The sequence below is a fragment of the Gracilinanus agilis genome, chromosome 5, assembly GCF_016433145.1.
Source record: "Gracilinanus agilis isolate LMUSP501 chromosome 5, AgileGrace, whole genome shotgun sequence".
In the NCBI taxonomy this organism is placed as follows: Eukaryota; Metazoa; Chordata; class Mammalia; order Didelphimorphia; family Didelphidae; genus Gracilinanus; species Gracilinanus agilis.
The window spans coordinates 273,448,154-273,461,029 of NC_058134.1; the positions used below are offsets into that span (position 1 = coordinate 273,448,154).

A 12,876-nucleotide genomic window follows, 5' to 3' on the forward strand; every position below is an offset into this window, starting at 1 on the left:
TCTTCTCTTCTCTTCTCTTCTCTTCTCTTCTCTTCTCTTCTCTTCTCTTCTCTTCTCTTCTCTTCTCTTCTCTTCTCTTCTCTTCTCTTCTCTCTCTCCCCCCCCTCCTTCCCTCCCTCTCTCGCTCTCCCTGCTCTCATTTCCTTCCCCTTTCCCTGAGACAGCATAGCTTACATTCTTATGGGGAGAAAAGCAGGTATATCTGTTTGTCTGTTTATGTATTCATCATCATTAGCTACTCACCAATCACATGTCTATTTATATATCTATATTTTAACTATCATCTATTATCTATCTACCTACCTATATGCCTACCTATGTATTCACAATAAATATTAAGAGAATGGATACAAATAAATACAAAGCAGTGAAATATATGCTAGATTGCACTACCTATCAAAGGGAACAAGAAAAATCTTATGTACAGGCTGCATCTTGAAAGAAGAGATATTCCATGCAGCAGAGGTAAAGGAGAGAGGGCATTCAAGGCAGTTGTGAAGGGGAGAACTTTGGAACAGAGATACAAAGGTGAGGGTGGAAATATGTTTTCAATAGCCTTGAATACCATGCCAAGGATTATGCATTTTCTTTGGTAGGAAGTAAAAAAACCACTGAAAATTTTTGAGCAAGGGAATGATGGGATCAGACATTGCTACAGGAAAACCAATTGGATTGGAAAAGGGAGAGGAATTGAGGCAAAGTTAAACTCTGGAAAATTTTCTCTTTGGAAACATTTTAAAGTGGGCTAGGTTCCCATCATGTCACCTTCCTTGAGTAATCACAGAAAAGTTTTTCACTCTATTGGGGGTAGAAAATTAACTCTGAAAATTAGCATTCTATAATGTAGTAAGGAGTTTGTTATTAAATATGTCCTAATTCTACCTTTTTTCTCCCTGTTCTAGCAAGCCACCCTTTTACAAGATCCACAATATGCTAGCAAGTTCAATTCTACAACTGGAAGTCAGAAGCCATATAGGTATGGCTGTATTCTGGTATTAGGTTAAGATTTTTTACTGAGTGGGAAGAAATCTGTGTCCACTGGATATGATCTCTCTCGCTCTCTTGCTCTCTCGCTCTCGCTCTGTCTTTGAATACAGCTTGAAATTAGAGAGAGCTCTTCTCATGGAAGATTTTCTCAGAGAGGAATGAAAATCTAGTCCTATGAGTTTAGTGAGTGTTCTTTTTTTTTTTTTAACCTTTACTTTATAACTTAGAATCAACTCTGGGTATTGGTTCCAAGGCAGAAGAGTGGTAAGGGCTAGGCAGTGGGAGTTAAGTGACTTGCCCAGGGTCACCCAGCTAGTAAGTGTCTAAGGCAGGAGCTGAGTGATTCTGCTTTTTAACATCACTCCACTTAGAAGAGGTCAGTCACCTAACATTCATTCATCCAACAAGCATTTATTAAATGCCAACTATATGTGGCATTTTTGTGGCCACTATATATTAATGCCACTATATGTGGAAGAGAAAAATGAAACAATCCCTGCCTTTGAAGCCCTTTTCATTCTATTAGGGCAGCAATGGGCAAACTTTTTAAAGAGGGGGCCAAAGGAAAGGAAATGCTCATCTATCAGTCTGTTTCTAAGGCAACTCTTTCAAAGTTTCATTGTATTATATCCCACTCATTGTATTCTTCAGATTAGGAATAATGTCTGCAGCCAGATAGAACATTTCAGGGGCTGCATTTGGCCTGCAGGCCATAGTTTGCCCATCACTGTATTAGGGTATTCCAACAATGCCCCAGAATGAAGCTAAGATTGACAACCTCTGAAGAGGATAGGAAAGATGTCAAAAGGAAACCTCAAGTCCTCAAGAGTAGGGAATCTGCTACTTTGCCCATTATCACACCAAACTCTTCCTGGGACTCCTCGGTCCATCTTCACTCTAAACATAAGGACAACTCAGGGGTTCTATAGTGAGGGGAGGAGATTCTACTCAAGTAGGTCTGATTTGTTTCCTATTTCTGAGGTCCCAAATTGGGGGCATCAAATGCCTAGGAAACTGGAAGGTTCCTGGGCTATTGCTGTAAAAGTAGTTAATTTCATTTCTTGATCCTAGAACTAGTCCTAAGTGGCAGCATAGAGTATAACAATTCTCAAACTCTTATCTTGAACAGATATATGCTCTTAAAAATTATTGGCGACCCCAAAGAGTTCTTGTTTACATGGGCCATATTTATTGATATTTACCATATTAGAAATGAAAAAATATCTTAATATTATGAAAATAGTTTTGACTCCCTTGAAAGAGTTTTGGAGTATTTCTAGGGGTTCCTAGACCCCACTGCAAGAACTGCTAATACAGTTCATAGAGTTTTGGTTCAAATCTTGACTTGAATATTTCCTAGCCATTTGACCATTAGCAAGTTATTCCAAATCTGTGACTCTTAATTTTAGGGATAGTTTGGTGGCCTGGAGTCAGGAAGACCTGTGTTCCAATCTGGGCTCTGACACTGCCTAGCTATGTGGCCCTGAGCTAGTCATTATTGCCTAGCCCTTGCCCTTTTGTCTTAAGAGTTGTAACTAAGACAGTAAGGATTAAAAAAAATCTTGATTTCTTCATTTGTAAAATGGGCATAATTAGATTTTCTTCATCTTTTTCAGAGGGTCATTGTAAGGAAAGAGGGTTTGATGGATTACGGGGTCAGAGTGCTTGCCTAGGATTTGGCCTGAGATACTTCAAGTGACTTAAAGTACTGTGAGTTATTATTGTTCACCAAACTATAGATGACACACAGGGCAATGGAAAGATGCATAATATTTGTATGGAGTGTTTTATGCTTAGAAAATAGAGGCAGCTTAGTGACATAGTAAATAGAGTACTGGATTTGGGAGTCAGGAAGACCTGAGTTCAAGTCCAGCTTGAGCCACTTTATGACCCCCATATGACTTACTCTCTCTGTCTTGGTTTCCTCATCTATAAAATAGGGATAATAATAGTACCTGTTTCCCAAGGTCGTTGTGAGAATAAAATAAGGTACTCATAAAGCAATTTGGAAACCTTAAAACGTTATATAAATGTTAGTGCTTATTATTAAATGCTTTTTCTTCCTTCACAATTACTAATAGTAGAATTATTAATTAATTTATGAAATAATTAATTTGTTTATATAGACCTAAATAAAGGGAAAAAATCTCCCAGTAAGAGATGAGGGTTTCAGCTGCTCTCCCTGGCTTTCTACCAATGAATTTAGGCTACTATGCTCATTTGCAGTAGGGAAATCAGTGATTAAAGTCATAATTTAAGACTAAAGGAATAAGACCCTAAAAGAGAGGAAGACATATATAAGAGTTGAACTATAGCTGTAATCTTTTTTCCCCCATAAATTTTAAACCATTGCCTTCTGTTAATTATAAATTAACTTAACCAATGGGATGAATGGAAGTGGGGCTGTCATACTGAAGACAATGCAACATTGACCATAGTCATGCTGGGAAAGAGGACATTCTGCCTCTCACTGTCACAGGCCTCTAGAAAGAGGTGCCATCATGAGAGGGATCTCCAGAACATTTCCATTGTTTTAGGACTGGATAGCTTCTGAGCAGCACATTGCCCTCATTTTTCTATTCGACAGACCCTATCTCTAAGTAGTGGTGGGACCTTCTAGTAGTTGTCTTTCCACCCCATTAGAAAACATGGAAAAGCCTGCATGAAATTATGAAGAGTGAAAAGAGGGATATAGTTAGATGGTTTAGTGGATAGGGAGCTAGGACTAAGACAAGAGGTCCTGGGTTCATATCTGACCTCAGACACTTCCTAACTGTGATGTTGGGCAAATCACTTAACTCAGTTGCCTAGCCCTTACCTCTCTTCTGCCTTGGAACCAATATTTAGTATCAATTCCAAGACAGAAGGTAAGGGTTTAAAAAAAAGTGAAACAATCAGAGCCAAGAGAATATTATATACAGCAACAAAAATATTGTTTGAAGGATGACTTGTATATGACCCTCTCCAGAGAAAGAACTAATAAATAGAAACAAGCAAGACATAGTTATATACATACATACATAAATATATATATTTACATATATTTTGTGAAATGATGCCTTCTCTAGCATGGGAAAGAAAGGGAATGAAGAAGATACATAGGAATTCTAATATAACAAATAAGCAATTAAAATACATTTAAAGAGATGATATCTATATCTTAAGTATCCAAGAATGCCTTTAATGAGGAATTCTTTCTGCCTTTCATCTGGCACTGGGTGTAGAAGTGAAAAAAACCAAAGATCTAAGTCCATATGGGTAGTGTAAAGTGGAAGAGAAGTCAATGAAATATAGGATGAATGCATGCCAGTGCTCAAAGCTATTGCCACTATGAGTTTATGCTCTTGATGATGGGGAAGGACCCTTTCACGTCTCTGAAGAACCTATCAGTTCAATGGGGCTTAGCCATATTAGAAACCAAGACAACCCTGATTCTCTAAGGACTTGGAGTCAGGAAGCCCTAAATTGTAATTCTCCTTCAAATACTTTCTAGCTGGATGATCCTTGGCAAGGCACCTTCCTTGATTTAAACTGACCCCTCTTCGTGGATTGATTATATGGATCAACTAAGATGATATATGTGGAGCATTTTACAAATGTTAATCAATATATGCCATTATGATTTGTTTTGCCTTTTATAAACTTCTAGCTTCTTAGAATGGAGTCTCTTATGGATTCTCCTATAACCTCCAACTCCCCAAGATGGTTATCCATAGTTGGCTTGGTGGTGTGGGGCCATCACAGTCCAAATTTAGCCCCATCCTTCCCAACCTCCCCTTAAGGGAAGGTAGAACAGCTCCTCCATCACCAGTAGATGTCCTCCAGCCAGGAAATGTCTTTCCTACTTGGGTCATACAGAATATCAACTCTGTGTAGGTTTTCTGTAACTGTTAAGTCTGTTCTATGGATCCTAAGTCAGGGTTGAGCAACTGCAAGTTCTTAGGTCACAATATCACATATTTGTTGTCTGAGGCAGAGCTTCTAAGACAAGGCCACTCTGTGATTGCAGCAGCCTAGAGTGTATACTCTGGAAAAGTTAGACTTGGGTTGGGGAAGACATGGGGAGGAAGGACCCTCTTTATGTCCCCCTGGGAAAATTTTCTGCTGTTTCAGATTGCCGGCATTTTTATGGTCTGGATGGACAACTGGGGGTTGAAGTACTCCTTCCAAGGGACAGGGGCCAAGCCTCAGAACTGCTTTCTTTGCTGGCAAGAACACGTTCCTCTGCTCTTGGAATTATTTTCCATTTCTGATAGCTTCCTGGAGAAAAATAAATGCACAGGACCAAGCTTCCCTAGGGGGCAGTGCCTGTTTGGGGTGGGATAACTCCTATTGTTCAGTCACAGTCATTAATTTCCAGTAGGAATGGCTTTGGATATTCTTGATGTGTAAACACAGGGTAGTGGTTAATCACTGCTTTATCTCCCTGAAGGTAGTTTCTGCCAAAAGAGTCCATTAAAAAGTTTGGGGGTCTTGAGTTCTTGAAATCATTTTGAGATGTAATGTGATTCAGTGAAAAACACATTGGCTTTTAAAGCACCATATCAATATTAGCACTTAATATTTGTTTGTCTTTTATATGCTTCTAGCAATGTCTCATTAGTAACTGGTTCAGTTTTCATCACTGACTCTTACTACCTCTGTGACTTTGGGCCACTCACAGTCTCAGTTTCCTCATCTGTAACATGACTGGGGTCAGATTTCTAAGGTCCCTTCCAGTGGCAAAGTTAGAGACAGACTGGTATCTATTATTAATCAGGCTGGAGTGGAATTTTAGGAGCACCAGTTATAAGTACTGGTTCTTTTTTAAAAAGTTGGCTGAGACCCTCAAGCCCACCACAAACTGGATCCAGAACACCCAACTCCTGGTATGTCCTTGTCAAGGGGCAGGAACTGATAGCATGGTAAATGGCATTGGCAAGGAGCAAGGAGACAGACAGTATGGTTCAGGTTTCCTCATTACAGAATTCCAATTTCAGACAATCAGAGAGAATCTCTTAGCTGGGAAGACCAGGAGAGGTCATTGAATTCTACTTCTATGTGAGAAGGAATCTTTTCTGAAACATTCCCACCAATTGGCCTCTCTTCAAAGACTCCATTGAGGCACTCCTCTAGGCAGTCCTTTCTAATTCAGGACAGATTTTTGATATATAATTCACCACTCTACACAGTTTCTGCTTCTTGCTCCCAATCCTTCTGAGATCAAGGAGGATCCCTTTTTATTTGTCAATGCTTCAGATTCTTAGAAGCAAATATCTTGCCTCTCCTAAGTCTTCACCCTTTGTTTTTCCTCTTTTTCCCATTTAGCTTTTCAAGAGACACATTTGCTTTCCCTAGCACTCACTGTAAGACTCAACTTATTCTAGTCTTTATGGTTCTGACATTATTACAGTTAGATCATGTTCCTCATTTATATGCATCCTCAGCTATATTCTTTCTGCACATGCATCTAGAAAATGAGTCGGTGAGTGAAGTCTCTAGGTAGCCCAATTAGTCTTTTTAGATGGCCTCTATTTGCCATCTAAAAAGACTACTGTCCCAGTTGTTTGTGATTGTGCTGTTAGAATTTTGAGAATATCCCATCAGTTTGAAGTCAGTTTCCCCTGTAGATCCTAAGATCATGGGATTCTGCTTAATGATCCTTTTCAGTCGTTGGTCAGATGCCTTTGAATTGCAGTCATACTGCCTGCATAATGCACTAAACTTCTTCACTTGTCACTTTCTGGAAAGGGGATGGAGCCAATCCTTGCTGAACACACCTATGTCCTCACCCTGGGGCCAACACCTGGCAAGACCATCTCTTTCCCTTCCCTCTTCTTCCTTTCCTCTTTTTGGAGACCTGGCAGATAGAAATTGCTTATCCTCAGGCACCCACTTCAAAGTCACCTGCCACTACTTAAGATTCTACCTGTGGTAGGTGGGTTATCAGATTGATGGTTTTATAAAAAATAAAAATAAAATAAAAACCAAACAACAAAAAAAGCTCCCATAATGCTTTCTGCCCCTGATGGGGTCCTAAATCTTATTGCTAGAACAGAATTGACTTTCCTGAACAATTAAAAAACAATCCCTATATAAATTTCAGCCAGTCATTGAATCCTCCCTTACCCTTTTTACCCATTCCCATTCTCTACCATAATACAAACATGCAATATATAAATTGAATGGTCAAGATTTTATGTAATGAGAAGCAAAATCAGAACAACTGAAAGCATAAAAAGGAAACAAATAATAAATGGATGCCAGATGTTGATCAGTCATGGGGGAATGGGATAATTGGAGAGAAAACCTTTCTGGAGTATCTTTTGTTCTTAAAGGTATCCAATATTCTCAGTCTGAATTCTGTATTCATACAGCAGAGGCTTGCTCTGACACCAGCTTATCACTCCAACTCCAAGGTCTCATGATGCCCACCACAAAGTTGCTGCTTCTCTCTTTTTTTTTCAACCTGGGTTATACATGTATTATTACACAAAACACATTTTCATATTGTTCATTTTTGTAAATGTGTGATCTTATAAAACTAAAACCCCCAAACAAATATCCAAATAAGGAGAAAATTGTATGTTTTTATCTGCATCTGACTCCAACAGTTCTTTCTCTGGAAGTGAAGAGTATTCTTTGTCATAAGTCCTTCAGAATTGTCCTGGATCATTGTATTGCTAATCTATCACAGTTGATCGTTCCACAATATTGCTGTTACCGTGTACAATGTTTTCCTGATTCTGCTTATTTCACTTTGCATCAGTTTCTGTAGGGCTTTCCAGCTCTTTCTGAAATCATTCCTTACTCCACAATAGTGTTCCATCACCAACATGTTTCACAATTTGTTCAGCCATTCCCCAATTGATGGATATCTCCTCAATTTCCATTTCTTTGCCACCACAAAAAGAGCTATAAATATTTTTGTACAAGTAGATCTTTTCCCATTTACCACATACTTTCTGAAGGAACCTAGAGGTCATCTCTGCCTCTCTTGGATCTGTTTCATCTCTCTGCATCTCTTCCCACAGCCCAGTTCAAAGGCTTCCTTAGGGCCAGTGTAATCTTTCCTAGTTTGAAAATTGCATGAGGCATAGACTGAGAAAACTGCTTTTTCAAGACATTGGATTATATATTCAAAGACCCTTAACCAGGCCCTGGATACCTCACAAAAGAGCTTACTCCTTTGGAACTGGGATTAAAAATCAATTTAAAGTGGTGTCATGGTTATCAAGAGAGCCCCTATGAACATTCTGAATTCTCTGGAATTGTTTTCCCTATAGGTCTGAAGAGATGATTAAGCTATTCAGTCATCTGAAATCTGAACTCTTTCTTAAAGACAATACATTAGGACGGATAGCCTGCTTAATGGAAGAACTTAAGGTAGCAGCTCAGAGAAATTTCATTCTCAGAAAGCTTTTCTGGAAAGTAAGTGATTCTTTAAAATCTTTGAAAAAATTCATCAAATGTAGAACTTGGGTAAAGCTTTCATAAACATCCAATGGTTACCTAAATCATATGAATAAACATCTTGTTTCTTTTTAGCACCATATTTTAAAAAGAAATTTTAGGATTTTTTTTGACATTGCCTAAATTTCCCTCTGTATCTTTGCCTTCCCTCTCCCTTATAAAAAAGCTTTTTTAAAAGAAAAAAGAGAGGGAAATTCATCAAAAGAGATTAATACACAGAAGGAAAATCTAACAATATATGCAATATTCCACACCATGGACCTCCACCTCTGCAAGGGTGCTTTCTCACATCCCTTCTTTAAGGTCTTCCTTGTTCTTTGTAATTTCGCAACATTCATTTTTTATTATTTGCAGTTGTTGTTGATATATTATTGTGACCATTATCTATATTGTCTTCTTGGGTTGGGTTGATTTAATCCCTATTAGATCATGTAACTCTTTCCATCCTTCTCCGTATTAATCACATCCATCATTTCTTACAGCTCAGTAATATTCCGTTATATTCACATACCACAATTTGTTTAGCTGTTCCTGAATCGATGAGTGTCTATTTTACTTCCATTTCTCTGCTACCACAAAAAATGGTGCTATAAAAAAAAATTTTGTTGTACTGCATATGGAGCCTTGTTGTTAATGTTTAATTATAGGTGAGTCATTAATTTAAATGTACAGAGGTGGCTTAAAACATCAAACATAGTTGTATGATGGTAGCTTTTTCCTCAATTTTTGACCAATATAAGGAGAGGATTGAAAAGGCCAAATGTTGCTGACATCAAGTTCCTGGATCCCTTTGATCCCTATTGAAAGAAGTAAGTAGGTTTAGAGACAACTTTTTGAGATTCTGGAAACCTCCAAGGGAATCAGGAACACAGCTCCTTCTCCAGTTTGGTCCAAAGATGACCACAGGAAGGAAGCTCCTTTCTGATTGGTCTCTAAAGATCAAATAACCCTCTCTGGAATCCCTGAGTCCCCTCTTATTTTTTCCCTACAGTTTCAGAACCTCATCCATTCAGTTCTACTCAACTGCCAGCTCTCCTCTGCAACTCCTTTGCAAAATCTCAAACCCTCTCCAATTTTCCCCTACCTTCCACTTACTTTCCTATACTATATAAAGTTTTTTTTTTTTTTTATTTTAAACCCTTAACTTCTGTGTATTGACTTATAGGTGGAAGAGTGGTAAGGGTAGGCAATGGGGGTCAAGTGACTTGCCCAAGGTCACACAGCTGGGAAGTGTCTGAGGCCGGATTTGAACCTAGGACCTCCCGTCTCTAGGCCTGGCTCTCAATCCACTGAGCTACCCAGCTGCCCCTCTATATAAAGTTTTAATATATATACTATATAAAGTTTTTAAAAAATTCAATTCACTTCAATTTTATTTTGTTTGGTGGGGTGGTGGTCTATATTCTCTCTTAGAGAAGGAAATGACAAACCACTCCAGTATCTCTGCCAAAAACACCCCAAAAGGGTCACAAAGAATTGGACACGAATCACTGAATAACAACAAATTCTCTCCTTCCCTCCTCTCCATCCTCCTTTCTCTCTTTTTTTTGAATTTTTTTTAATGGAAAGGATTCTAGCTTTATTTTTTTAATAATATTTAGTTTTTAGAAAAGTCTCCTTTCTCTCTTTGAGAAAGCAAAAGAGAGAGAAAAATCCTTTGTAAATATATATTGTCAAGTAAAACAAATTTCCACAGGTCAATTAGTTTTACTAACCAAAGAGAACCCTTCACTGGTCAGTCACTGAATGACTACTTGTTTTTGGTCACAAGGATATGATGGCTAGTTTTTCTCTACCTCTGACCTCTGCTCTGTCCTTCATACCTTTGCCTTGATATCCGTTAGGACAGTGATTCCCAAAGTGGGTGCCACTGCCACCTGGTGGGTGCTGCAGCGATCCAGGGAGGTGGTGATGGCCACAGGTGCATTTATCTTTCCTATTAATTGCTATTAAAATTTAAAAAAAAATTTATTTCCAGGGAGCTAAGTAATATTTTTTCTGGAAAGGGGGTGGTAGGCCAAAAAAGTTTGGGAACCACTGCTTTAGGAGGAATGGGGTCTCTTGGGGTTTTTAATCTTTAGTAGGGTGTTAAAGTGCCTCTGGGCTCAGTTATGGGGCACATGGGTAGCTGAATACCCAGAGGCTTTGCTATTGACAAATGAAGATCCAAGGAATGGATTGGCTGGATTAGACCTCCACCGGAGTGGGAAAATAACTTTAAAGTGGGTCAGCGGTATCAGTCATTCATTTATCCATCAATTTGTAGCCACAAACTTGAAGAGACAGTACATTACACATTTAATGAGTTTTAAAGCCTTTTATTATCTACTTGCCTAGCACTGAACTGAGCACTCTACTACTTTGATCCGTAGACTAATAGATAAACTAAATGATTTGTCTCTGTCTTTCAAGATTCTCATTGCTCAGGGCACTTGATATTTAATGAGAATTTGCTGAACTGGCACAGCCAGGCTACAGTCAATCAAATGAGTCAAAGGGTTTTTTCATCATTGCTGAATTCAGTGGGAAAGTCTGAATCTTCCTGGGTCAGAGAGATATCTGATAAAGTCCAGCCCCAGAGAATCGCTTTCTCGAGCTAGGCATTTATACTAAATAGAAATAGGAAAGTAGAGTCTAGTATTCTTTTACCTGCCTTAAATATCAGTTGAGCATTCTACCATGTCAAATGCTCTGTAAGTCTTTGTAATCACTGGCATTAGGGTTGTGCTTATTTATAGGCTTTGTCCTCTGGTTCGACTTAAACAAAAAGCTTCCCTCTCCACACCTTGGCTCAGGACGTCATCTCTACCTAGGATGCCTTCTAATCCCCCTCTCCTCCACTCTCTCCAAGGTTGAATGATATCTCCTTCATAAACCCTTTATCTTCTACCAGCCAGATATAATGTCTCCTTCCTTCAAATATTTATAATGCCTCTGTTATGATTTTTGTTGTTCAGTTGTTTCTGTTGCTTCATGACCCCTTTGGGGGTTTTCTTGGCAGAGATACCAGAGGAAGGGGTTTACCATTTCCTTTTCCAGTTCATTTTACAGATGAGGAAACTGGGGCAAACAGGGTTCACCCAGCTAGTAAGGTCTGAATTCAGGAAGATGAGTCTCCTTGACTCTCCACTGTGTCACCTAGTTGTTCCTCTGTATCAACCATATTTATCTTAAGAGAAAGTGTTTTGTGTACTTGCCTTAAGAAAGTTAGTGAAAGAGAGAGTACAAGGTTTGGAAGCTGGAGAAACCTAAATGTGAACTGCTATTCAATCCAACTCAGCCTTTGTTTCCTTATCTATAAAATGGAGATCTCATTGGGATTCTTATAAGAATCTAATGAAGCGAAATTTGTGAAGTATAGAATGAAGCCTTAAGGGGAGTATAGAGACTGGTTATAAGATCTCAGGGATACAGGAAACTCCCCATGAGAAAACTCCTACTATTGATGAAGGTCCAGAGGCAACCAGGAAGCACAGTGAATGTTCCAGCCAGGTCTGGAAGTGAGAAGTCCTGGATTCAAATGGGAGCCCAGACACTTCCTAGCTGTGTGACTCTGGGCAAGTCACTTAATTCCCATTACCCAGCCCTTGCTTCTCTTCTGTCTTTAGAATAGAAAAGACATCATTATTATTATTTTTAAATCATCAGCACCCTTTTCTGCAGTCTATAGCCTGAAGAGTTACCTAGAGCACTGAGAAGTCAGATGACTTGCTCAGGGTCCTGTAGTCATTCACTGAGCATCTGCTACATGCCTGGCACTGTACTAGGCTCTGAGGCTACAAAGAAAGGCAAAGAACCCAGAACAAATGACCATCCTTGCTCTCTAGGAGCTCATTCTGGTGGGGAAGACACAGAAACAGCTAAGCACAAATCTGAGTATACTTGTTCTCTCTCTCTCTCCCTCCCTCACCACCCCCACCTTTCTCTCTGTCTCTGTCTGTCTCCCTCTAGTTCTATCTTTTTGTTTCTCTGTCTGTCTTGTCTGTCTTTCTCTTTCTCTGTTTCTCTTGTTCTCTTGCCTCTGGATCTCCCTCTCTCTGTCTGTCTCTGTCTGTCTCTGTCTTTTTCTTTCTCTCTCCCTTTCTCTCCCTTCTCCCTCTCTTTCTCTGTCTCTGTCTCTCTCCCTCTCTAATTGTCTGTCCCTCTCTGACACACACTCTCTGGTTTTTCTCTCTCTCTCCCTCTGCCTCTCTCTCCCTCTTTCTCTCTGTTTATCTCTGTCTCTCTTTCTGTCTCTGTATCTCCCTTTCTCTCTGTTTTTCTGTCTATTTCTCTTTTTCTCCCTCTCTGTCTTGTCTCTTTGTTTATCTCTCTTCCTCTCTGTCTTTCTATTTCTTTCTCTGGGATTCTCTCTGTATGTCTTTCTCTTTCTCCCTCTCCCTCCTTCCCTCTTTCTCATTTTCTCTCTCTCCCCCTCCCTTCCTCCTTCCCCTTTTT

General features: G+C 39.3%; 1 protein-coding gene across 1 annotated transcript in view; it reads left to right on the top strand.

Moving 5' to 3' along the window:
* Positions 1-12,876, top strand: part of C5H12orf56 (chromosome 5 C12orf56 homolog) — a 97,220-nt gene that overhangs the window by 47,522 nt on the left and 36,822 nt on the right. The window contains exons 6-7 of the mRNA XM_044679212.1: positions 903-976; positions 8,253-8,397. Of these exons, the coding sequence (XP_044535147.1) occupies positions 903-976; positions 8,253-8,397 (219 nt within the window). The remainder of the gene's footprint in view (positions 1-902; positions 977-8,252; positions 8,398-12,876) is intronic.